The 26,772-nt window shown below is 42.2% G+C and overlaps 1 protein-coding gene across 1 annotated transcript in view; it reads left to right on the top strand.

The window, feature by feature from the left end:
• susd6 (sushi domain containing 6) overlaps positions 1-23,353 on the top strand; it is a 30,254-nt gene extending 6,901 nt beyond the window's left edge. The window contains exons 2-7 of the mRNA XM_080491369.1: positions 564-755; positions 18,802-18,996; positions 19,797-19,988; positions 20,082-20,220; positions 21,241-21,722; positions 22,725-23,353. Coding sequence (XP_080347495.1) covers positions 605-755; positions 18,802-18,996; positions 19,797-19,988; positions 20,082-20,220; positions 21,241-21,722; positions 22,725-22,750 — 1,185 coding nt within the window. The 5' untranslated portion in view covers positions 564-604 and the 3' untranslated portion in view covers positions 22,751-23,353. The remainder of the gene's footprint in view (positions 1-563; positions 756-18,801; positions 18,997-19,796; positions 19,989-20,081; positions 20,221-21,240; positions 21,723-22,724) is intronic.
• The last annotated feature ends 3,419 nt before the right edge of the window (positions 23,354-26,772 follow it).

Genomic DNA, 26,772 nt, shown 5'->3' with positions numbered 1-26,772 from the left:
ACAGCTGTGTTTATATACATTTATAAGGAGTCTAAAAGAAATATATAAGCTTGCAAAAGTTTTGCCGGCGTCGACATGATCTGGTAAAACGAAGTTTATTGGCCAGACTCACATTCTGAACATCATGATGTTTGCAAAAAATTCCAGTTGTAATCAATATTGACTTTATGTGCTGACCCTTTGTCAGCCTTTTTCTCCTTAATGTTGCTACGTCATCATTACCAGCAATCTGTTTCCCCCTTACATCATGTACAGGGGTTTGTAGCTGAAACAGTGGAAAGATCAAACGATGCCCTATTCAAATGTAATTGTGGTAATAATATATGAAAGTGAAACACTATGAGAGTCATGTATGTTACTGTTATCAGCAAAGTAATTCAGCTTGATGACATGCAGCTCAAGCCTTTTCTCTGTTACTGTTATTTCTTCAGGCTATTGCTCTCGATTCCCTCCTGTCGCTCAGTGTTGCTTCTGGTTACGTAATCCGTGCTGAATGTTGATAGTAATCCGTGTCCTCCCTCCCCCTCCCTCTATGTCCCTTCCTCTATGTGTGGCCTGGACAGGTTAAGCCGTAGAGGACTCTCCCTGGTTGTCAGAGGAAAAGATGTGCGATGGAATGGTAGCGTTTCAGACGAGAGCCTTGTCCTCCTCCTCCTCCTCTTCTTCCTCTACCTCCTCCTCCTCTCGAGCCCGCAGGCTGGCGGCCTCCGCGCTTCTCCTCCTCTTCGTCCTGCTCCCTCATGGTCACGCATCAGGTAAGACACACACACACACACACACACACACACACACACACACACACACACACACACACACACACACACACACACACACACACACACACACACACACACACACACACACACACACACACACACACACACACACACACACATTTTTCCATCTATGCCTATGCTCACACATGATGCACATTGAATAGGCTGCCATCTTCTCCTGTCCCCCGTGAATTGATTGAGGTTATTTTCCCCTCGTCTTGCAGGTCAGTTAGATTAAATTGGCTTCCTTTACCCTTGGCTCGGTCAGGGTTCTCTGCCTCAGAGCAGCAGATCATGCCTACACACAGTGCAAATTCATTCACTGTCCTAATGAGTCACAACAGTTTTCGACACTACTGAGTGAAATAGAGAGATTATGTTGTCTGCGGTCACAATGCTGTCATAAGGTTTCAATCAAGCATGACATTTAACGTCCTCTGAGGGCTTTAAGCGTGGCTAACTAACTCTGGTCGTAGCCTCACAGCAACCTCGGCATCAGGTTTATATGTCTTGCTGAGCTCTGACAAAATTAAATACTAAGTATTGAAGTATCAGACTTTCAGATTGACTCGATCATTGTCTAACTTAGGAACTTGGATCCTCGTGTGCAGGTTAAAGTAATCATAATGCAGGTACCTATCGAGAAATACTGGATCGTTATTACTTGTATCCTCTGTTTGTTCTAAAATAGTGCAGTGTTGATGCTGCGGACTCGATGAACTCCTTTACTTGTGCCAGCTTTCCTTTCAGTTCAGCACTCTGATGTTCCAGTCCCCTCCCCCTACACACACACACACACACACACACACACACACACACACACACACACACACACACACACACATGCACTCCCCACACATAGGCAGCTTGTGAAATGTGCCAGATGTCCTTGCCACACAGAGCAAGCAGACTGTGTATGTGCGATGGCGAAAGTCTCAGGGATGTTTATAAGTGCTGAATGATTTTAGTCTTCAGTGACTTAAATAAGTAGATGTGCTTATGGATGTGAGAAATGGTAACATAAGGCAACTAAAACAAGAGAGGTGGAGGCGATGTGCAAAGCCGGGATGAAGGCACCGCTGATCTCCAATGTATCGTTTCTCTAGTCTTACGTAACACACATGATTCATGTAGAGCCCAGAGGAACTGGTGTCACGCTCACGTTCTGCAACAGACTTACACACACATACTGTCTTCCAGAACCAACAAAAATGTGTCCTGAAATCCTCGGCCCACGTGCTCAGAGTCTGTGTGAGTGTGTGTGCATCCCTGTCGTCCAGTTTGGTTTACACACTGCTGTGCCTTCTGTCGGGTTGTGCACAAAATAATCTATAAAGATGACGTGGAACAGTAAATGTGCGTCCAACATGTTCACATGTGCCTTTAAGACTGCCTGTCAACTGGGAAAAGGACAGATAGTTCTCTGGACTCCACCACACTAGACCCTACGGTCTAAAATGTTCTAGTCGTTCTGTCTCATCATCTGTTTGAGGGAATCAGAACGGACATCTCCCCCAATCATATCTCTTTTAATCATAACTTTTTGACTATATTTTCCCCTTTTGACAACTTGTTGCCACATGGAGGCTGTCATTTTATGCTGTAATGGACTACATTGGGATAAAGCATTTGCCAACAATCATTGTTGTTGGACATGTGTTCAGACAAAGGCAGCCTTTGGACTAGCTGGACTAACTTTGGACTAACAACTTTAAAGGGATTTATAGCACTTGATATTTGATCCTTTGCAATGATTGAATGAGAGCTAGTAACATATTAATAACTTCAGCGAATGCCTGACTTCCATGTTTCCAAGCCGTTTTTCTGACTAATACATTCCCCAAGCTGTTAATGACGAAAGAGTACAGCTTTTCAGATTTCAGATTAGTCTTTTTGGAATGTGGGCAGGGGCTGTAGTATGAAGTTAAATATTTAATCAAGCTACACAAGAAACTTATATTGAGAGATAAAACATTTAGTGCCTTGACACTTCAATAAGAGAAGAAAGAATCTTTTCAAATAGAACCGTCTGCTATTTTCTGTTAGATCCTTTTTCCAAGTTCCGATCACAGAAGACAACATGAAACTGATTCTTACTGATGAAAAATAAATTCAGTTTGTTTTGTTGGAAATGGAGCTAAAGAATGATCAAATAGGATAATATACAAAAGAAAGCATTAAACCCTTATTACAGTGTTTAAAAAAAAGTCCTTTATCGAACATTTAAAACTTGACAGCATAAAGTATCTTCTTCTTCATGAAATTATATCCGTGATGAGACATTTTATCATAAAGGTGAGACACTCAATGTAGAGCTTTGGAGTCATCATTAATTGTTCCTTTCACGACCTTCTTCTTTTCTCCTGCTCGCCATCCATAATTCACATAGGTAATCCCCTGACGTGCTACTGGGATGGAGATTGCTGTGGAAATTTCATGAATATCAAATTTCCTCTACGCTGACAGGCCTATTCCACACTAATAAAATAGCGGTTTGCTGAATAAATGTGAATAGATACCAAAAAATATCCTGTATTCTATTTGCATACCAGAGAAAAGGCTACCTCCAATCTAGAATACACCAACGAGCAGAATCCAACCTGTATTTATGGTCCATGGAGGTCTGTTGTAGATATTTCTTTTAGAATATGTTCTTTAACTGATGGAAAATGATCAAATGGGATGAGAAAGGACAAGATCAAGCATAGTAAAGGTTTCCCTTTATAGCTCCTTTTAAGAAAGTTGGGAAAATCTTTAAGCTTCTGCATTGTTTGGTTAATGTTTTCTTCTGTATTGTCAAGACAACAATTTGTGGGAACTGTAAAGACGCTACGTTAGCAGGTAGTTAGAGAGCCTTTGGAGCGGAGGTATTTTTAGACCCAATCACAGTCCAGGTCGTGTCTTTTTTATCTTTCGTTCAGCCGTTCATTGTAAATGAGATTACCAGCAGGGAATCTGCTGAGGCGGTTTAAATGGCTTTCTCAGAATTGTGTTTGTGATTACTGCACATGATTGCATTTGTGTTTATGAATCAGGACATTTTTCCAAAAGTGGCAACATGCTAAAGAAAACATCCTGTTCATTGAAACGGGCTACCAGTAAACAAACACGGCCACAATGTAGCACCTTGGGTTTTTTTTGGATTCAAACGATGAACGGTATCATTTTTCTCCTTTGTTTCTTGACTTTCCTAAGTCTTTTTGACATCCCACATATGTTAGCTGCTTAGAGTTTAGTTCCTAATATGGTGTCAATCCTGACGGTAAGCCTTTGTGGTTTGTTTTAGAGGAAGTGGGCCCAGACAGTGAGTCAGTACTGGGAGAGTAAAGATGGCAACTCAGAGCTCGAAGGGGCCATTCTCATGATCCCACAGAGTGGTTTTTTTCTGAGTGAATATTGCTCCATGTCAGGAGGCAAAGAGACCCGAACCATCACTCTGGGTCCAGTTAGGCAGATAAATGTTGCCCTCTAAAACCCATTGTCCTCTGAACTTGAGTTAAAGCAGTACATGAAAGTGCCAGTGAGAACCAGAAGTCTCCCACAAACAAGCCTGCTGTGTGCTCTGTGTGGTGGTGACGTTAATGTATGTTCATGTGTGAGAACGGGAAATGGCTTTCCCCGGGCCTGACAAAAAGTGGACTCATAAGATTAGAAAAAGGGGCGGAGAGCAGGACAGGGCAGCTCAAGCCTGCCTCTAATTTCCTTTGTGATTTGTGTTCTTTTTCATCACTGGGTTGTTGTGTGTTTGTCTATGGGGTGAATACATGTTTCTCTGCCTGGTCAGACGCCACTATATAGACAAATCCCTGTGTACCGCAATGCCAAGAGTATGATTTTATTTTATTTTCTTGAAAGCTGAATCCTGAGACTCAAACAAGATTTGACAACACTCCTTTCTCTATAATAACAGAGTGGTGTGGCTAGTCTAGCGTCACTGTTCTGACCACAGAGGAAAATATCTGAAAGAGCCATGCCCTACTTCAAACATCTTTATACAGCTGTAGTTTTTCAAACTTATTGCTGGCTGCAGCAAAAAAGAAAGAATTAAAAAAAAAAAAACAACAACATTGCGTGCGTGCGTGCGTGCGTGCGTGCGTGCGTGCGTGCGTGTGTGTGCGTGCAGTATAAAAACCAGCCACACTATGCAGGCCCGTTCCCGGCCCCCACAGAAAGTTTGTTACAAAGGCTATTGGGTTTACTAACAGTACACCCCGAGGGGGGAGGGAACAATGGTTTCTGAGCAATTAACTTTTAAGAATAGTTCCCTGAAGTCCTGTTAGCAAGGTTACTTCAGGCAGACAGGGGTAAAGCAACACATTGGCTACTGGCTTCTCTATGAAATGTGAGAACAAAGAGGGCATTTAAGGGGTGTTGTAGGCTACGGCCCAAACCACATCTAGCTTTAGCTCCAGTAGATCACCAGTCAGCAATTACAACTTCCAACTCTCTCTTTATGTGTATGCGTGTGTATTGAGCACAGAACAGGAACGCAGTTCATGGCTTACTTTCTATGACGTCTCTGTTCCTTTCTTCTCTCTCTCTCTCTCTCTCTCTCTCTCTCTCTCTCTCGCTCTCTCTCTCTCCAGGCATTAGCCAGGTGAGACTGGGGCCCATTAGCAGCGGTCCGGTTGAATCCATCAGCCTTTCTCTTTCATTACCTGTGTGTTTATCACTTGAGCCATCACTCTGTGCTCTCGCCCTGTGTCATTTAACAGCACTCCCAACCAATCAAGCCCTAAAGGGAAACTCAAGAATCGCCTCAGTAGACAAAGAAAAACTCAATAGAAGCAGATACTGCAATGCTGACAAGCCACACAGGACCGTTTTATTCATTTCACGAGTGTTGACCTTTTCCGTTACCATCACAAATGGCCAGGGTTATTGTTTGCCACACCATGCTGCTACCCAGCCCTCTCAGACTAGCCTTATCATGTTCTTTCTGGTTTAAAATTTTTCCACTAAGGTCTGATTTTTGAGATCGTACACCTAATGAATATGATTTAGGCTTTTTGTGCAGTGTGTGTTTGACTTTTTTTAGATTTCACTTGACGACAGATGCTGCGTAGTAAGAGTTAATAAAAGTCAAACCAGGAAGTGGTTGTTCCTTGCACCACAGGACACGCCAACAGTCAAATCTGACCTAATAAAGCGTAATGCTGATACATCGATCTGCCTTTATACATAACATAATGCAGTTGATGTGTTGTGAAAACTGTTACAGCTATTGCAAAACATGTCACTTTGCATTCTTTAGAGCTTTAGTTTTGGCCTTCACTTGAGCAATTGAGGATGATTGTGAGGCGACATTAGGACTGAGGCGAGGAAAGGCAGTTTCTAAATTGTTTTCCTGTGAAATGTGTGTGGCTGTCTGAAGCAGCAGGCAGTCATAATGATTTCCAAAGGGCCTCATCTGAGGGACCAGCTCGCTGAATAGAGGACATCTCTGACTAATGAGCTGCTAAATATATCCCCCAATCTCTCCTGGCCTCTGTTGCTTTTCTTCTGTTTTTCTCACAATCGTTGATTCACTTTTATTCTGAATTATTTTGGTACCTTGACTGTATTTTTGAGATTTTGATAGACAATGTGTTCTTCCACTTGGCTGTCTATCAAATTATTTGATTTCTTTTTTTTTTCAGTGTTCAGTCTCCCCTCTTCCCCTCCTTGTCCTCTTTGATGTGTGTGTGTGTGTGTGTGGGTTTTCTTTTTTTTCTGGCCCACTGGAACTGTGTGGGCTGGGTTTTTTTTTCATCACACCGTTAGTCAACACCAGCATCCTGTTCAAACAAGTTCATCAGCGTACTCATAAGACAGTGAGCATCCTACACACATGTTGAATTTGCCAATTGTTGAGACATCCCAGTTGTGTCAGACTGAGCAACCGGGTTCAGCGGTGCTCACAATGCGAGCAAAGGATGGTGTTCTATCTACAGCCACATGACAGGATTATCTAAAAAATTTGGGGGATTATATACTTTCCTTGTATCTTGCTTTGTACCTCAGTCGTCTGGGTGATTCTCTGTTCCTGAAGTTGCTACAAAATATAACTCGATGTGTTTTGTTGTGGAGCAGCATCTAAATTACAGGAGCAGTAACAGAAAACAACTATTAAAACGTACAGCAGAGAAAATCAGAGGAAACACAGATGTGCTAGACACTTTTAGCCACTTCAGCACAACAACGGCTGTGTGGCATCTATTGTGTTTGGACCCAAATATGGACAGTCGGTGTAATTATCACCTGCTGTGGTGGGAAACCGAGTGGATTTGTACGTCTTCATGCCTTAACATGCTCTGCTGCTGTGATGTAGAAATGGGGCAACTGCTGCACTGTTTTTCTCTGAACTCTTTCGAGCTGAATCACTATTTCACCTTAACTTAGTCATCATACATTCTACCAAATATTTACTCCAGTGTACTTGTAGAGGGTTCATACACAGGTAGCAAAATGGACCTCAGATAAAGTTGTTATGCAAACTTGGTGATATTTAGCTGAGGGGAAAGGCAGGGCTATACATGTGCTATCATGCAGCATGTGCTCAGCTTGTTTTCATGGGTGGAGGTGGTGTACAGCTGTTTCTCTTTAGCCAAGTACATTTCAGACGAAGCACTCAGTCATCGCTGTCTTGTTTTTAGGGCCTTTCCACTTCAGCAGTCTTGGTATAGTGAGTGTAAATAAACGGAAGAGAGTTGATGAGACGTCATGATTTCCAGCTAATCTCCCACCACAGCTCCCAGCTGAGTTAAGAACAGCACTTTTGAAAGAAGTTCTTTTGAAAGACTCTCGTATTGTTTGCGCAGCTAGAATACATGGGTACATGCCTCTGTCTCATTTCCAGTCAGTTCCTCTTTATCCCTTGTTTTCCTTGTCTTGTCTCATCCCTTAAAACGTAAACTGTGCATTACAATGTGTGTTGAGATATTTAGTGGCCTGCTGGCTTAGCTCCACTCTAATTCCCTCTGTTCATATTACATCATCTGTAAACTGCTCTTTGTATCTAACATCAGCCAGACGTTGAAGGTCTCTGTAGCGACTATCCTGGAAACCGTTTTAGTAATTGCACTGGGACTTATAGAACACGTGCTTGTCTAAGTATGTACTATGCAAGTGTATTTATTTGCTTATTTATTTTTACATAGCGGTGTACTCATGCATGTAATAGTTTCCTGTTTTTGCTCATTTTTTAAAAATGATTTACTATTTAATTCTTTGTCTGACCAACATCTAATTTTCAGTTAAACATTTTGCTGGAGGTTCAGCTTTATTTTTTGACTTGAGTGTTTATTCACCAAGTGTCATTTGTCTTACATAAGGTTTAAGCAGATTTTTTTTTTTGTCAGTCTGTAATTTTTTTGTATAGAATGTTTTTTCATTGTCTGCAGACAAATAGTTGGACTGACGGGGTGATACTAGTCAGCAGACATGTTATAATCGAATACCTTGCCCCTCATCTGGAGCCAGTTTCTTTGAAATGTAGCCTGTGACACACAGAACACATTTAGTTTCTAGCCAGTGCCTGAACACTGACTGGTGGCTCTAGATCACTGTTTGCTGTTTACTTATCTTGTGCACTCAGCTGTTCATATCCTCACAATAGTTTCGCTTAAGACAGAATTATTGATTTTATTCTCTGAGCAAACAAAGGGTAAAAACTGCATCTGGCTCTACGGTCAATATTTGTTGCAATCTATCAGAAACTACTTGTACTGTTTCCAGGAACCTCGCCAGCAAATATAAGTTTCAACAATACAAGCTAATAACTTGTGATTAGCTTCCCCATGATATTATGAAATCAGCATCAGTTTCAGGTTTTACTTCCACTCTGTTGCTTAATGTTAGCACGTAATGACTAACTCATATGAAGAAGATAGGACGCGTACTGACACACAGCACGCCATTCCTCCCAGAGCAGTAAGCAGCATGTGCTGGGATGCTATCCACACTGATACTTCATGGCAGTTGCCCACCCTCCTTATGACTTACGCAAGCAGTTGCTTTATCATAGGCCATCTGGACTTCATTATGGTGATGATGGACGTTGGACTATAGCTCTGACTGAATATTATTCAATCATGAAAGGTGTTAATTAGCGTGGGAATGTATTTGTGCTTTATCTGGCTTTTCTGTTTTTTAAAGGGAGAAATTACCGTGATCTTGTACCTCACCGTGTTGACAAAACAGAAGTAAACAATTATTGTCTTATCAGACTTCCCGTTCTGTGAGTGCGACTGCTTTGTTTAGTGGAGCGCTCCCTTGGGACCGTGCTGTCGGTAGTACACTGTGTGCTTTTGCAGTGAACAGGGTCACAAAGCAACCAGGGCAGGACAGTAAAGATATGTTGGTTACAATCAAATACACATGAATGAAATAACATTTTCCTGACACTGCGCACTCATCAGTGACTCCGGTAGTAGCTACTAACATGTCAGCATGCTGCCTCTGGTAAGCAGGGTTGAGATTATCTCCCTGACTTTCACCTTCAACAAATGTCCCGGGCTCAGCACTCATGCTGCTGCTTGCTGGCAGGCTCAAGCTGCTGAAATATGATCCACCCACAGTTGCACTGACAGGTTTTTGGTGGGGTGGGTTGTGTGTGTCTGAACACATGCACGTGTGTGTAGGAGGGGTCCCCACACACTCTTTTGTTTTCCTCTGAAAGCTGAGAAGAAGGAATGTCTGCCTCCCAGCTGTCCTTTGCAGTGAGGGTAATAGAAGAGAGAAGGGGGAGCTCGCTGTTTGCCTCTTCTAACATCCTCCCATCTGCTCCACGCGGACTGTGTGTGTGTGTGTGTGTGTGTGTGTGTGTGTGTGTGTGTGTGTGTGTGTGTGTGTGTGTGTGTGTGTGTGTGTGTGTGTGTGTGTGTGTGTGTGTGTGTGTGTGTGTGTGTGTGTGTGTGTGTGTGTGTGTGTCGGGGTCACACAATAGTGGTACTCCCCCACCCTGCAGTCACCCCGATTCGGCCTCGCATGCATATTTAACCCTTCAAATGCAAAGTTTCTCTTGTTCTCTTTGGAGGCCTACTGCTTAAATCTGTCACTGTTCCCTGTCCCTCAGTGAGCACGGACAATGGAGTGTAGTGGCAGCACACGTGGCTCGCTAAATGCATTGCAACGAGGGGGGGCTGTTTCTACCTGTTTACAGACACCATTCACTCTGGTGGTGTGTGGCTTGTGTGGTTGTGTCTCTGCCTTGCAGCTGCAGGAAGAGTTGCAGTGTGTGATTAATGAGGGGATTTTTGGACAGGTTCTTTTGGAGGCTCACAAATATTTTGTTAATTTCTGGTGGATTTCCTGTTTACTTTACGAATGACATTGTTGCTTCTGGCACCAGTGTGAAATGCCAAATTAGTTTTTTTTTTATTGTGTGAAAAATGAATTGCCATGAAGCATATGTCCGCAACTGTCCTTAGGGATATCGAACATCTCTGTGTTTGAGGATGCATTTTGACATCTGCAGCTCCAGAATTCAGTGTAAATATGTGGAGGTGCACATAAATCATATTGAAAACATTATAAAGACAACATCTTTAGTTGACTGTTGGAGAATGGTGTGTGGATAAACTAATGGAGGCAACACTTGGTGCTGAAGATCATTAAAAGACGGACACTGTTTCTAACGCTGATACTGACCAGGATAAGACTATATTGAATGAAGAGTCTTGATTTCTTCCTTGGGATACTTTCTTAGGTTTTGGTCCTTCAAATCGGCCTCAGGAAATACAAGACCTCCCCGCTTTTGGCAACACAACACTGCAGCATTAAAAAAAAAAAAAAATCTTCTTCATTGACTTGACCCGGTTAGTAAATACATGCCCGTCAAGGTCCTTACAAAAACCTCATGAAAATGGTTAAACCGTTACTTACGCTGCCTTTGAGCATTAGACATGTCAACATAATATAAAACACGAGATCTGGTCTGTCACATGCTCGTCTCTCAGCTCTGATGTACATTCACCTGTCAGAGAAGCCCACCGAGACATTCAACCCAAAGCCAGCAGATGTTCTGTGGATCAAGTTATAGATAAGTTATGTGTGCTCATACTGTAACTGTAAACATAGCATCTACTTCACATAACCATAGCCTCCTTTTCCTTTATCACTTTCCTCCTCCCTCTCCTTCCTTCTGTGGCCCGTTCCCATACACGAACTGCTTCAAAGATAAAGCAGGAGAAAAGTGGCTCTGATGACTTCACGTATTAGTTTTGTCCTGTATTCTTTCCACCTTTATAGTAATAGAAGTCATCCTATTATATGTCGGGTTTTTTATATATTTTCCACTCCCTGCTCGATAAACTGTTTTTGTTCTCTTTTGGTCTTTTCCTTTGAGTTCATTGCCAAGATTTTATGAGTGGACAACATATGAAAAGAAAATTCAGCAGGACTACTCTCTGTGCATAGAACCTGACACTGCTAGTATCATTCACTTGGACAAAAGGCTTCCTTTTTCACAGTATGAAATTACCCACCTCGCTCTATGTATTTGTTATGTCATTTAATAGTGTGAAGTGTCTCTCTTGTCTGAAAATGTATCTGAGATCATTTTGGGCACGAGAAAATGAATGCCCCTTATCGTATCATATTTACAAGATGTTCCATTACTTATGCTGTATGGTGGACTTAACTGGTCTGACTTTCTTGAATTGAAAGAAGCTGTTTCCTCTAACTAAACACGTAAAAAAATAAAAGGTTCATATCAAAGTAGAGTTTACATCAGCGCTTTCTCTAGATTCTACACTGTATTTATGTTCTATGTGAAAGCCTCATGTTATGAGATTGGTAGTTGCTCCGATTTATCGGTGTTCCCTAAATACTGTGGACTATTTGTACGCAGTGAAACGTACACCTCGGAGCAGACAAGGGACACTGGTGTCCTGCAGGCCACATGCAGCCCCGGATCAACTTTTGGAACTTTAAAGCAGTGCTGTGGGAAATGAATTCATGTTGTCTCAGTAAACAAGTGTGGTTTGTCATTACTTTCATCTAGAAATTAAAACAAGGTAGCATGTAGGCTGTGTTGGAACAAACTGACATATAATCACTTTACAGGGGAATTGCACAACCACATCAACCCACACGTTTGTATATTTATCTACCGCATGACAACTGCTACTGCTGCTAGCAGCGCTGGCTAGCTATGCCCAGGCTAACTTGACTTTTTCTAAGGTCTAATTCCATTACCTTGTTCAGTTATTTTTGCTCCTAAAAATAGTTTCCAGGGCTGTTAGAATTAGATATAAAATTCAGAACGCGGACCATATCTACCAGCAGCAGGAATGAATGGCGAGCCCTTTCATCTTTCCGAAGCTACACTGCTGTCGGCTGCACCGCACTGTACAGCATTCTAATAACAACAGCTTGGCTAAAAATCCCGAGGATTAGGAGAGGCAGGAGGACGTGGCAAAAAACAAAAACACCCTTGTCCCAAAAATGACAGCGACATCGTCAAAAAACAACAACAACTGAGGATGTGGAGCGCTGCCAACAAAGGGAACAAAAACATATTTACCAGGCCAAAGAGAGCATCATCATCCTTTTTGGTTTTGAGCTTAATCCAATGCACAGCCCCCCATCACACACACACACACACACACACACACACACACACACACACACACACACACACACACACACACACACACACACACACACACACACACACACACACACACACCCTCTTTTATGGCCTATTGTTGTATAGCACAAACAAAACAGCTGGCTGTAGAAGTCATCAGTATCTGATTTGCTTTAGTGCGCTCCCAGCTTGTAATGGAGGATAATTAGAAATTTAATTTGCTGGGCAAAGAGGGCTAAAGCCTCTGCCCCCCCCCCCCCCCCCCCCCCCCCCCCCCATCCGTATTTTCCTCAATCCACCCATCCTCCTGCTCTAAGCAGGAGAGTGCCATCAGTAACAGATGGGAAAGGGGAGATATTCACAGCTAGTCCAGCACTTCAGAGCAAAGCAGGGGATATTAACGCCCCCGCTATGGGCTGAGGCTCCTCTGGCATCGCCTTAAGGCGCTGGATGTTAGGATAAGCAATCAGCCTCGTGGTGCTCTGTCCTGGCCTCGGCCTCCTAATGCATGAAGTGTTCCTTCAACCTTTTGACAACTAAGCCTTTTGATCAGCTTACAGTTGTGTGCCTGGAAGATTTCCAATAGTTCCACTTTTTTATACCTCAACTTTATTTCACTCATCATTGCAAATGGCTTCACTGAAGTCCTGTAGGGGTCTTCACTTGTTATTTATTTGCCACAACAGCAAACTTTTTTGTAGATTTTGTATGCAGGCAAGTCATTTTTTGACAGTGTTCACAAAACATTGGGGTTTTTTTTCACCAATTCTCAGCAAACCTGCTCTCTTGAGCAAGCTCTTCATATCAGACCAGTGGGAGAACAGCTTGTGTTTGACTGTGACTCATACTCTTCCTCATGAGCACAAAACGTGGTGTGCTGAAATCCACTCTGGCATTGCGTCGTGCTTTAATCGCTTCTGTCCTGTGTGTGTTTTTAAAGCCACTGTTAAATTGAGGCTGAGAGGGTGATGGAAACGTGAGAGACAGTGAAGTTGTATCTTAAACATTGCACTCTTGCTCTACTTTAAGTTTCTCTTTCGTTGTGCAGCCCAGCCCAGCCCACTGTTATCTGTATGGAGGCTGGCTGCTCACTACTCTTCCCATTGTTGTAGTCCAGCGCGTTCCGCTCGCTCATAAAATTACTGGTCGATGTTGGCTTGCCACAACATGTCTCCTTGTTTTGTGGCCCATAACTGCTCAGGGCCGCCGCCGCGCTACACTATTTTTTGCGTTGCCTTCCTCTACTTCTCTTTCTCCCTTCCCCCTCTTTCAGCTGATATATCTGACGATCAGTACCTTTTCCTGTCACTGTATCTCTCTTTTCTGCTTGACGTGTATGCTGCACACCACTTCCCAACATCGCCTCGGTCTGCTTTTGTAATTTGCGAAGGTGCTTCTTTTTATGACGTTTAATATAATTATATATTCGTATCTAGGGAAAACTCAGACTTGGTTTGACAAGTGTGATCCCACTGCTCCAAGTTCTTCAGTCACTTTTTTTTTTTTTTTTTTTTACTTATTTTTCATTGTTTTGACTGTTTAAGCTGTCATGACTTTGACTCTCTTTACTTCCAAGGGTGAGATGAAGTGTGCAAGCATGCATATATTTTATTTTATATTTCATCTGTAGTCTATATTTGGAACCTGTGTTAAGTTGTTATTGTGCCATATATAGTGTAAAGCTGAACCTTATGATTGAAAAATCATCCACATGAGTAGACAGAGGAGGCTTGTTCTGGAGGAGAAGTTTTCATTGTCTTTTTCACCATTTCACTAAAAGCAAATGCTTATTGTGTTTTAGGAGGTGACATAGGAAGTCTTTATATTCAAGTGGTGACTTTTATCAATGAAAGTGGTTGTTGCAGGAATGAGTCGAAAGTACAATATTGAAATTTTAGACAGTTTTTGAGTGTCCTGGGGGTCTGATAAAGTAGGTCTTTTCATAGATGTTCGGGGACTAATATTCAGCTCCCTGAGTGATGAGCAATAATCTTGAGGGCACTAAAGAGTGTAAACTGCATGTAAGACAGTTCATAAGGAAGTTGAGCAGAGTTACCCTGATAATTGTATTTGACCAGGATTTAGAAATGATAACAGATTTTTAATTATATGTTTTTATTGACTGAAACATCATGTTTATATAATTACAAAATTTAATCTGCAAAATTTTCCTCTTAATATGAACTTTGTTAAAGTGGCCGTTGTCCGATATTCAGACCACTATGGTAGTAATAAGTTTGAATTTCAAATCTTTCAATGTTCTCGTTCTGAATTGATTGTTAGTGTTATAGTGCTCAGGTAAAGTTCTTTGTTTTATTTTTAACACAGACTGGATAGATTAGTGTATGATCAATTATGTCGATGAATAACCGATTCACCCAATTTCGGATTGCAGGTTTCTCTGTGTCATATAAAAATCCCTCAGTGTTATGTTTGTGGTCTTGTTATCTTTGCTGTCAGGAATTTTCAAACTCAGGAATGATAAGTTTCCCGGGTTTTAAAGCAGTAGCTGAGCTATTCACTGTTGAGTTTGAAGCTGATCTTGAAGTCATCCACGTGTGCTTTTGAGTAGCTTCCCTATTTAAACTACACCTCTGATTACTGTAACGCGGATTCCAAAATAAACCGTGTAGATGGTTTTGGTTTAGTACTTCTTTTTCTCATTTCTCAATCTCATTGTTCATGGGAGCTATAATGCTGCAAACCTCTGGGTTGGTAGACAAATGTACAAAAAAACCTGCGTCACTTGACATGAGGGTATAGGAGAATATTTATGGTGGAGAACGTGTGTTTTGTGATCATATTCCTGTCTCTGCTTGTTGTTGCTTTCATGTGTAATTTCTTACTCCGGCACACCACCACACTGACTGTGGTGGTGCAGATCCAAATATGTCTGATTGTTGGATGTCTAGTGTGTCATATAGACTGTAGGAAGAGGTTGGAATATTTGTTACAGTTCACTTTAAAGTGTCAGGAAAGTTTTAACGTCATTTATGTGGTACGCACATTGCAGCCAGAATAGTTTTTCAACAGCATCACTCAGCATATATTAAAATTAATTTGCATCTCTTAGACAGTCCTGTTGATCAGAAAAGACCTTGAAGAGAAGAAAAAATGATGAGTGCCATTAACATTCATCCGTCTTCTGACTGGGATGGAGTGCACCACAAAACACCAAAATAATTGTTAAAGGCTGTTGCCCCAAAGCACCCCCCGGGGCCTTTTTGTCTGTTGCTGCTCCACAGCCGTGGGCTATCAATTCATCACCCATACCACCAGCTCGTCCTCTGAGGTCCTTTAGTCACCTCGATGTGATTCAGGGAGCAACTGCTTGTGTCACAGTGTCAAATGACACACTGTAATGTGAGTGTACTGACAGTGTTGGTGTGGTCCAGGGAAAGTATTAATGTTCTCAAGGATAAAAGAGAATTCCACTCTTAATATAAAGATGTGTGTTTTTAGAATATTGACTCGTTGATTTCATTTCATAATAAAGCTATATAATAACTTTTAGTGCAGTGTTCTGTAAGAGCACCTCTGAAACAATCACGAAGTGCTTTAACTGAGAAGAATGAGAAATTCAATTTCATTCATCATGGATGATCAGGATGGTTAAGGGGAAACTGAACAGTGATTATCGAAAAGATACCAATCCTTAAAAGCAAGTTCATGAGAGTTTGAAGGAACGTTTTGCAGGACAGTACAGATTCTGGCAGTCTTATCTCCACAGACTCCTCGTTCCAATGTCCAGAGCTGCTGACAGAAAACACACAGTCGCCAGATTTTCTAAGGCTGCACATTGGCGTGTATGAAGTCAGCATCACAGTAATAAAGCTGGGGGCTACTTAAAGATGTGCTTTAAAACTAATAAGTACAATGTTAAAATCAATTCTAAAAACCTATAAGTAACTGAGCTCCTGAATTCTGAATTAGATGAACACAGGAAACTGATTTTTTGTTTACAGGGGATAGAATTACTGTCATCGAGGTGAGAGAAGATGAATGCATGGATTCTGGGTAACAATTGGATAAGATATATTTGATTTTGGAAATGGAGCTGGAGGAAACATGACCAGCGGATGGATTTAATGTGAGGATAGAAAGACAGGCTTGAGTCCAAAATGAGTGTTTGTGCCCGGGAGGCTGAGGGAATCGTCTGTGCAGGTGTTTGGATTTGAGGGACCGAACAAGGAATGTTTCAGTCTGGGAATTTTCAAGTTGGCGAAAGGTTTGGGCCATTCAGCAGTTTATGTGCTTTTAACAGGCTTGGCGCATCACTTGTTTGTGTCCGTAGTTTGCAGGGCAGCAAAATCTCAGTTTTAATTGAATAATTGAAGATTTAATGTAACTAAACCCCTGACTAAGGGAACAGCATGAAATATAGCCAAGTGTTGTTCACCTGATTCAATTGTTTAGAGATGCCTCCGACCTGGACAAATGATGTCATGTACTGAAAGATTGACGCTTTTTTCTTTATTCGATTTTTTCTTTGTTTACCTAATAACAGTTTCAATGTATGCTGGTTTTGACTGTTAGTGGGAAAGTCTGCTCTATTGTCTCCTGTGTGCCAATAATCTATTGCCTTTAATGAACAAATACATTCTTGTTACTTCATGTTTTGTTTCAGTCTTCTTGCGCAGACAAACTCAATCTATTACCAGCACAGTTCAGTAACACACCCTTTGGTTTCACATGTCTGAACCTGAGGCGTGTCTTTTTGTTTGTGGGTGTTAACTTTGAGCTTATGTGAGAGAAGGCACTCACACATTTGAGTATTTGCATTTAATCTTGTGCCGCCAGCTTAGAGCGTCGTCTCTTCCCAGCGATTAGAGGATGTCGGAGGCACTGCTGTGGAAATAGTCTCTCTTTCAATCTCTAAACACACACAGGCCAGACAAAGTGGCTGTTCGCAGTGTTGGAGTGTTTATGCCAAGCGAGTGATAAGGCCCTGCAATAGACCATGGCTAATATGATTTTATAAATACTCACACCATGGATTAAATAATGAGCCATATGGTCATTAGTGTTGATGGTATTAATAATGTTTCTACCACAGAGTGCTTTAATGTTCCTTGTTACATAAAAAAGACAAATCACAATGTAGTATAATCCTGTTTGATTCAAACAACTAAGATGTAGCAATACAAGCACAACAGTCCCTGACGTGTTACAACAGCTTTACTTTGGACATTCAATGGCTCAAAAAACACATAAATAAAAGTAAAAGTACATAGCCATCTAACCACAAGCCAGATCAGAGGTAATGAAGTCGCTGTGTTTGCATCTGGTTTCCACAGATCTCTATTCAGGCTTTAAGATCAGTCTTACTGGAAGGAAACTCAGCCTCCTGCTGTCATGTATCCGTTGACACAGGTGCTCCAATGTTATGTCAGATCTGCTGGATTCAGGTGCTCTGCTCCCACCAGAATGTCGCTCCAAATGTTTGTGTCTATCAGTATGTGTGTGTGTGTGTGTGTATTTTGTTGTGAGCTGTGAGGGAGTAGTAATACTTAAGATAATCTACTTTCACGCTATGATGATACAAGTAGCTGGCACGATGCTGAAATATCATAAGCACAATCACCTTTAGGTCTTCTCCTTCATCCTCTGTTCACTGGCTGGTGCAGAGCTTCAAGTCTGTCATTAATACAAAGTAAATGAGTCCTGCAACCGATTCTGTCTCGCTGCCAGATAGAAGCAATGGTAGCGTGAGATGAAGACAGCTTAATGAGCAGGAGATAATCGAGAGGAATTAGATCTCTATGAAGCTCATTTTGACATTTTAATCCACTGTAAGCGCTTGTGGTGTTCTCTGTTGTGTACAGCATAGCTCTCTCTATCTAACTCTTCGTAATGATACACTGCTTTGCTCTTGCGGGTGTAAAAAGGAGCCGAGTTTCAAATGACAATACCAGTGAGCTTTAATTATCAGCTCAGCCTGTCAACTTGACAGAGTTTCCCTGTGAAAAGTAGTTTGACCCGGTGTCGGCTGCCTGCAGAGCAGACCAGTAGATAGTTTATGTCAATGTAATGAAACAACGGTACCATAATGCCATATTAATGTGATGCTAAAATTTTAGAGTCACTGAGTAACTATAATCTGGGCTCTCCATTAGTCTCTGATGGAAACAGACATAGAGACTCGTAAATTTGACATAATAACGGTAGATCCTTCTATTAAGAGCCGGGAAACATGCTGCATAGAGCAAACACTTGTTCTCCCAGGAGGCCTGTAAATGGATCCACATCCTGTCCAGAGGCAGTCTCATCTCTCCTGAGTTTGTGTCCCCACCTTATAATTACTTTGTTACCTTGCATTATTAAAATGTGAAAAAGGATTGAAGGTTGGCTGCCGGCCCACAGCTGGCAGTGCCTTCCATAATGGAGAGGAAGATGCCTCAGATCTGTATGTGCTGAACAGCCCTCCATCATCCTCACTTTCTGTGTCTTCAGGCTGCGGGCGGCCACCCAGCGTGCAGCACGGAGACCTGCTGAACCAGACCGAATCCAACCGGGGCTCCTTTCCCCCTGGCACCCTGCTGGCATATGGATGTTGGCACGGGTATATTGCAGATGGACCCACAGCCATCATTTGTACCAGTACAGGAACTTGGTCTTATGAACCTCCACGCTGCATCAAAAGCAATGGTAAGTCAGGTAACGAAAGCCAATGACTACGTATTCACACAATAAGTTTTAGTGCTAATGCCTGGTTTTTTATCAAATTAGTATATTTCTTCTATAGGATATTTTCTCAACACTGTTTGTTTTTCTACTTTATATCAATGGTGATATATATTAAATCTTCTTTATTTTTATCGATCGCCTCTCACCAACATACTAAAGCAGTAGTCAGCTTCCCAGGTCTGCTCTACATTCTTATTATGTTTTTCCTTTGTGTCCGTGTACCGAAAGATGAGCGAAAGTCTCTGCTGAAGGCAGACTTTCTACCCGATGGGTATATTTCTTACAACAACTCTAAGAGAATAACAATGAATACAAGATAACACATTTGTCTTACAGTTTCTGATAGTATTTATGGTTGTCAGGAGAAATATTGTTGTAATAATTACATTCTGTCTATATCCATGGACTTCTAAATAAAAGCTGTGATTGAATGAACTCGTGCACCTCTGGAAAATAACTTTGAAAGAGTTCTCGACATTATTGAATGCAGCCCAACACACCTTGCCGAAGAACATGAAACTTTCTGGACTTTGATTTCAGCTTGTGAATACCATATTGCATCAAATCGGCCTCTCCATACCACAGTTTCAAACACCAACAGGGTTGTTGTCCTTGAAAGCAATCCGGGAACATTTTAAGATAAAAGTCTGAGACTTCAGACCACCACAATCAAACCTGTCCACAGGTAGAAATGATGCCAAACACTTTTCCCGTGTACAACAACAGCAATCATGATCCACACTCCCTCTGCCTTTCTCCAGTGTGCTCGCCTCCTACTGAACCAGAGAACGGGGGCTACCGCTGTCACCCGTCTCCCTGCCATCTCACCCAGAAGACTGTCATTGAGTACTTCTGCGACGAGGGTTACGCTCTGAAAGGAAACTACAAGTTCCTCACCTGCCAGAACGGCGAGTGGGACGGCCCCATGCAGATCAGCTGCCGACTCACTCAAGGTCCGCTGTCTCTGGTCGCCTCGGCTGTTTAGAGGGAAAAACAACCTGTGGGCCACATTCTCACTTTTTGTTTGTTCTTCTTGCGTCCTCCAGATAAAGAGACAAGCTCCCCCCTTGGTATACCAGCCCTGTCTATTGTGGCATCCACAGCCAGTTCTGTGGCTCTTATCCTGCTTTTAGTAGTGCTGTTTGTTCTTGTCCAGCCAAAACTCAAGTCCTTCCATCATAACAGGTAAGAGCCATGCGGTGTTCTCCACCAAATACACACATTTGTGTTGTCACATTATAATTCGAGATCTAACTTTTTGCGAGTGGCCTTCTCAAACTAAAATGTGTTTGTCACCCCTGGTCGTAATTGTGAAATCATCAAATAAACGGTGACTTGCCTTCAAGGTTTCTCTCAGGAACGTTTCATTGAATCACATCATAAATGAGACTTCATTTCCCTGTTGTTGTTTTTTTTTGTTGGTTTTTTTGGTCTTCAAGATAAAGTTTAAATTTCCAAGCTAATCCTGAACGTTCAAATCACACTTGACGTTGTGTGTAGTCTCTGTCTTCAGCTTCATTAAAGAAAGTTTTTCTCTGCGAGGCCTTCTTGCCTCGAACTGCAGCCTCTTTCACTCTGACATGTAGTTTCTGGGCTGTTGTGCCTTTGTTATCACTGGTGAGGGAGTGTCAGTGAGACTGGGTGAGCTGGCACTCAGGAGCACACTCCTGATTCTCATGTTGTGTTCCAGTATCGTCTGTGTTGTGAGAAGCCATCAGCTGTTAATATCATCCAATGGAATCAGCTTAAACTTGGTCCAGGGTGTCATGTATTCAGTGAATTGTGTTCTGTAGTTTACTATTAAAGTTATATGACCTTTTTTCCATTGACACGCCTCTTCTTCAGAAGTTTCGGCTGACTAGTTATGCAAAGTCGTTCACGTATGACTAGTTCTGCAAGTTAGCATGTCTTGAATACCTGAGAAATGAAAGCAGATGAAAAGAGCTAATCTGATCACAGTTATTACAGGTCCTTGACAAAAAGCCTGGGACGATTCACTCTATTGCTCATTAGCCTTCTTGTTGTTGTACTGTGGACCAGAGGCCTATAAAGGGATTGTACAGTCGACACTAATCACCAGAGGTTTTAGTGTAGCGGGCGTCACGTGTGACTTTCAACCTGAATTTCATTCCAGTTACGACATTAGCCTTGTCCACGCTTATCGTTCGGTATGTTTGACTCTTTCTCCATTACTCTGTTCATCAGGAGAGAACAGGGAGTCTCAGGTCACCCCAGTTCAATCATGGTGGAGGGTGTCCAGGTGACACTTCCCTCTTATGAAGAGGCTGTATATGGAAGCAGTGGACCCTGCGGTGCTTCTGCTCCTCCTCCTTCTCCACCACCACCTCCAGCTCCTCCAGAGTCCCGAGTTCCAATCGTTCTCTCCGAGGGGCTTCCTCAGGGGGCCACCAGAGGTCACGGCTCCAGCAGATCTCGCCACCACAGAGACTTAGACTTCTGCCTCCCTTCCACCTCCTCCTCTTCATCCTTCTCCTCCTGCCATCATGCGGAGACGGTGCTGGTTCATCAGGCACCCTCTTCTTCCTTTTCCTCCTCTTGTTCATCGTCGTGGGCTCGCGAGCACCCTGGGGGTGCGTGCGCAGGCCCCCTACCTCTACGTAGAGACTCTGAGAGCAGCGACCAGCACAGTCTGCTTTCTGTCACCTCTACAGATGAGTTTTCTGATGGTAAGATAATCTATTCTATTCTTTATGTCATAGATATTATACTTATAGATGTTTACTTTTTGTTCTTCCACATGACACTTTGTTGTTACACAAATTTGTAAAATTTTATAGAATTGTAGGTTTATTTGTTTGTTTTTTAATTTATTGCTATATTTTGTCATCCAAAAGAGTGTCTGGTGATCCATCCATTCACCCACCCCAGGCTACAATTCTAGGGCCTTTAATCTATTTGCATCCACATCAGTGGTACATCTGAGATGTGTAACCAGTACTGTCTCTGGGTTCTCCGGTTTCCTCCCACAGTCCAAAACATGCTTTTTAGCCTAATTAGTGACATTAGATTGATGAACGTGAGTGTGTCTGTCTGGCTGTGTTTGTCCTGTAATGGACTGCAGACCTGTCCAGGGTGTATCCTGGAAATGAGAGGGAATAGGCTCCAGCACCCCGTGACATGATTTAGAAGATGCATTAGGATGGATTGAAATGATTACTATGAATGTTGAGAAACTTTTTTTCCCAGTTGCCAAAATATTGTGATTTGGTGTAAACAGCAATTCAGTTGACATAATCAATACTCCGAGAACGTTTTGCATTATATCAAGTTGTTTCATGTTAAGTAGGTTAAAAACGACACAAGCAGGTTTGATTAAGAAATTCTGGTACCTCACCACGTTCGCCTCCTCCATCCATCCTCGATCCGGCTTCACAGATCTCAGGGTGAAGGAGGGTACATCCTGGATAGATCACAAGTCCATCACAGACACAGAGAAACAGAAAGTCATTCTCAAAATCACAAGGCCTTCGAACACAATCTGATGTCAAACTGGCTGAAGAGTTCACCACGTTCATATAATATAACTCCATGTAAACAGCAAAGTCAGAATCCAAGCATAAATACAAGCGGGCAATCTAAATGAAAATCGGTGTACAGAGTGATGTAATGGATTGCATGAGTGTGTAGCTGTTGCTCCTCTCTAAGATGACTCGTCTGTTCCCCTGCAGATATTCCCCTGTTGAAGGAAGCATGAAGCCTGCTGGCCCGCTATCAGCATCTGCAGCAGAGCCCCTCTCTCCCTATCTCTCTCACTGCTGGGCAGGACTGACTGTGGCTGTCAACCCACTTCCCCCCATGACTCCCCTCCCTCCTCCACCCTCAGCAGCCGGCAGAGAGAAACACTAGAACGATGCCCATTCCTCCATCGCAGCCTCCTCTGCCATTGCTATCCATGCAGAGCCAAGCCAACAACCCAAGACTGCAGCAGAAGCAGCGACGGAGCGCCGCAGGATCCAACGGCTGGATCGACCTCACCAAGAGCCAGACTAACCACGTGGTGCCAGCTCGTCGTAAACCGTGTAGCTCCTGTGCACATGAGTAAAACATACATACTGAGTCACGGTTGTGTACTATAGAATATATATTACCATACACTTGCCTCCACCCAGGTGTAGTTCTCTATATTCAAATCTCTCAGAGAGGCTTCTTTTGGAAAATCAAAGAGAAGTGAGACACATGGACACTGCTTGGGATTACTGCAGATACTGAAGGAGGATAAGGAGGAGAAAAAAAAAAACAAAGTTGTGATTTCCACTCCTGATGCTGTGGCACTCGCAACTCGAATCGTCTTCCCGCTGTACTTGAAAAGTTGTGAGTGACGCCTGAAGTTTTCTGCTGCCCTCTTTGTGAATGCTGCATGTTGTTTTTCGGTTATTGCTGTCGCGGCACAGTGGCCCACGCTGAATGAAGCATGAAGCCCTCCTCTGTCTTTCCATCTCTCGCTCGCTCTCTCTCTCACTCTGAAGCTCTTGGTGTATGCAGTCTAGTGTATGGATTAGTACGAGTGACAACCACTTCACTAAAGCTATAAAAGCAGGAGTGCAGCGTTTCCTGATGCGCCATATCACAGCTATAAAAAGAACTGCTCCTTTCTTTTCTGTTGCCAGCTGCACCTGGTGTCTGGAAGCTGCTCCTTCTGTTGCATGAGTGGGATTGATTAGTGTTTTTTATTTTTGTTATTATTGTTTTATTTCGGTGCTGCACATCTTTTAACCTGTATAAGGAAAGTGAGGCTTTAAGTCCCAACGTGTCTGAGCTGAAGAGAGTTGTTGAACATGGTGACTGGGCACATGACAATACTTAGATTCTTTTTTTTGGCGGGGGGGTAAATTTTTCTTTCTTTCTGTATTTATTGTTTGGTGTGTGCTTCTGTTTGCTTTGAGTTGCTGAGTCTGAGTGCATGTATGTGTGTGTTTGTTTGTGTGTGTGTGTGTGTGTGTGTGTGTGAGAGAAGCAGGGGGTTACGTGTCCTCATATGGCAGGCCTTTGATACAGCCATTCCCAGACTTGGCATAGGAAAACATCCCTCCCGGCGTGAAAGAAGTCACATGTAGAAACCAGCGTCATTTCAAGCATCAAACCCGCCACACAATGTGTTGTTCATCTTCTCTCCAACTTGAATACTTATTCTTTTCTGATGAATGGCTGTAAATCGCAAATCTCCTCAGAGGAACTGGCTCGCTCCCATCGTCCCACTGAACTCCACTTTTGTGCATTATTGACACAAACTGCAACTGGTTGCAGTGAATCGAGAACATTTTTTGTTATATAGCCTCCCCACCTCACCCCTGTCTCCAATGCCAAGTGCAAATATAGGGAGGAATCCTGTTCTAATCCTGTTCGTCCGCCATCTTCATAGTCACCTGAACAGCTTCGATGCTTGAGCTGGTCACCCTGGAAACAGCAGGACTCAGACAGATCTGCAGAAATACTTCTCAAGCTTCGCCACTTTAGAATAATTATTAAAAAAAATAATAAAAAAAAGCCACACAATGACCAATCCGAATCTTCGCTCTCAGTTTGATCTAGCATTCATGGTCTGTCATGGTCGACGGCTACATTAATAATGCAAAACAAAATGTTGCCTTAGACTTGTACATTTTCTTTGTCTTTTGTTCATGTATAATCCTGAGCCTCTGCTTTGGTTGTTGTACATTACTTCAACATTGTTCTGTTTTCCCAAATGGCCTTAATCGATTCTTTTCTATTCTATGCATAGAACTGTCTTTGCATATTTATCAATGCGTTTACTTTTGCTGTGGACACGACTGAACGAATGTCCATTCTTCTCTGTCCTCCCCCTACTTTTATCAGGCTACTGTGATGATGATGATGATGATGATGATGATGATGATGGTGAATCTATAAGCACCTATATTTAATTACTCCTTGGCTGATCTTTTGCGACAAAGCATTAAAACATGATGGAAATGAACAAAAACTTAACTTTCTGTTCAGAGACACTGTTGTACGGTGTTGCTCCCCTACAAATAACAGGCAAAAAAACAAACAAAAAAAAAAATACACTTCTTGGATCCTAGTTTCAACGCTTTCAGCTTCAGTTTTTCCTCTGTACATGGCAGTGGGTGTGAAGATAGTAATTTAATATTTGTATAAAGTTTAATTTAATTTTACAGTGTGTATATAACTTTCTAATTAAAGCTTTCTTTTGAATGTGGAAGATAACGTGTCATATTTTTCTCTCCCTTCTTCATGTGGCTGTCACTTCAGGATAATAATGATCTTACTCATAAGGGAGACAATTTCATGTCTAAATATTTCAGTGGTTGCAGTGTGTGTGTGCGTCTGCTTCTGCTTCTGCTTCTGCTTGCGAGCCAACAGAACATGATTCATTTTCCATTTGGATCGGGTCCTGGAAGAATTTACCATCGTTTTGCACAGTGATATCACGCTGCAGTTCACTTTGAATGACAACACAGGCACAAGAAGCCATGAAGGAGTTGAACATTTTAAGATTTTTCTTAAAGAAGGGAGATTATCTTGGCTGATAGCAGAGGCCCAGTTAACCTTGTTTTTTTCAAGTTTATGTGGTAATCACTGTCGGTGATCTGCTGCTAAAGTTAAACATTTACAAGTCTGAAATGAAAGTACATCTGGCTTACTCATGGTCAAAAGTCTTCACTTTATCTAGTCTACTCCTATTGTTTTTGAGAATGCTCGATTGGCCTACCTGAGCAGCACTGCTTCATTCCAATTACCTGGAATATAATAATAATAATATTGCATTGGTTTTATGTAGCGCTTTTCTTGACACTGAAGGACGCTTTACATTTCATTATTCATTCACTCCATACTTGATGGTGGTAAATAAACTACGTATGTAACCACAGCTGCCCTGGGGCAGACTGAAGGAAACGAAATTGCCAATCTGCGCCATCGGCCCCTCTGACCTCCACCGACCACTCACTCTCACACTGCATACCCACAGGCAGTTCAGGGTTCAGTGTCTTGCCTAAGGACACTTTTGACATCGAACCTGCAACCTTCTGGTTGGGACACAAACGCTCTACCAACCGAGCCATAGATACACTATAATATCCCCTGGATATTTACTAATATACAGAAATATATTAGGAAAACATAGCGCATACCAAACCAATGTATGCAAATGCACTAAAATAACAGCAACATACAATGTCAACCAATGTATACAGATTATATGTATTAAAATATCAGTATCATACTCTATTGAGTCATTACAGTACAATAACAGCTCCATGTGACGCTATATGCTTAAATTACATCCATTAAAATAACAGCATAAGTATACATATCAAATACATGATGATATGTACATACAGCAGCAACATACAGTCTCCACCATCAGTTTAAATACAACATAAACAATATTAATAAATGTTAATATTGGAAAGGATGACAGAGAAAAAACTAAGAATTAAACCATACTTAAAGTAGTGAAATACCAGTGTGCGTACAGTAATATAAAGTGCTTTGATTTTGCATACAAATGTTTCACTCACGATGTGTTGCTGGTGCTGCGTACAAAAAGCCTGATGTCTTTTGTTTGTGTGTGTGTGTGAATGCATGCTTGGGTCACAGTGACACCTCGTGGTCAGAATCGAAAACCGCATCCATCGGATGCCTCGCCGCGTCGCCTGCGTCACACTCGGGAATCCTCGGGTGTTTCCGTGCTCTGCAGTGGGCTCTGATAAGTCACGTGGCTGGAGGATGGGC

Source organism: Lipophrys pholis, assembly GCF_963383615.2.
Source record: "Lipophrys pholis genome assembly, chromosome: 21".
Lineage (NCBI taxonomy): Eukaryota > Metazoa > Chordata > Actinopteri > Blenniiformes > Blenniidae > Lipophrys > Lipophrys pholis.
The sequence above is the reverse complement of the archived record's forward strand: the minus strand, read 5'-3'. Positions and strand labels throughout refer to the sequence as shown.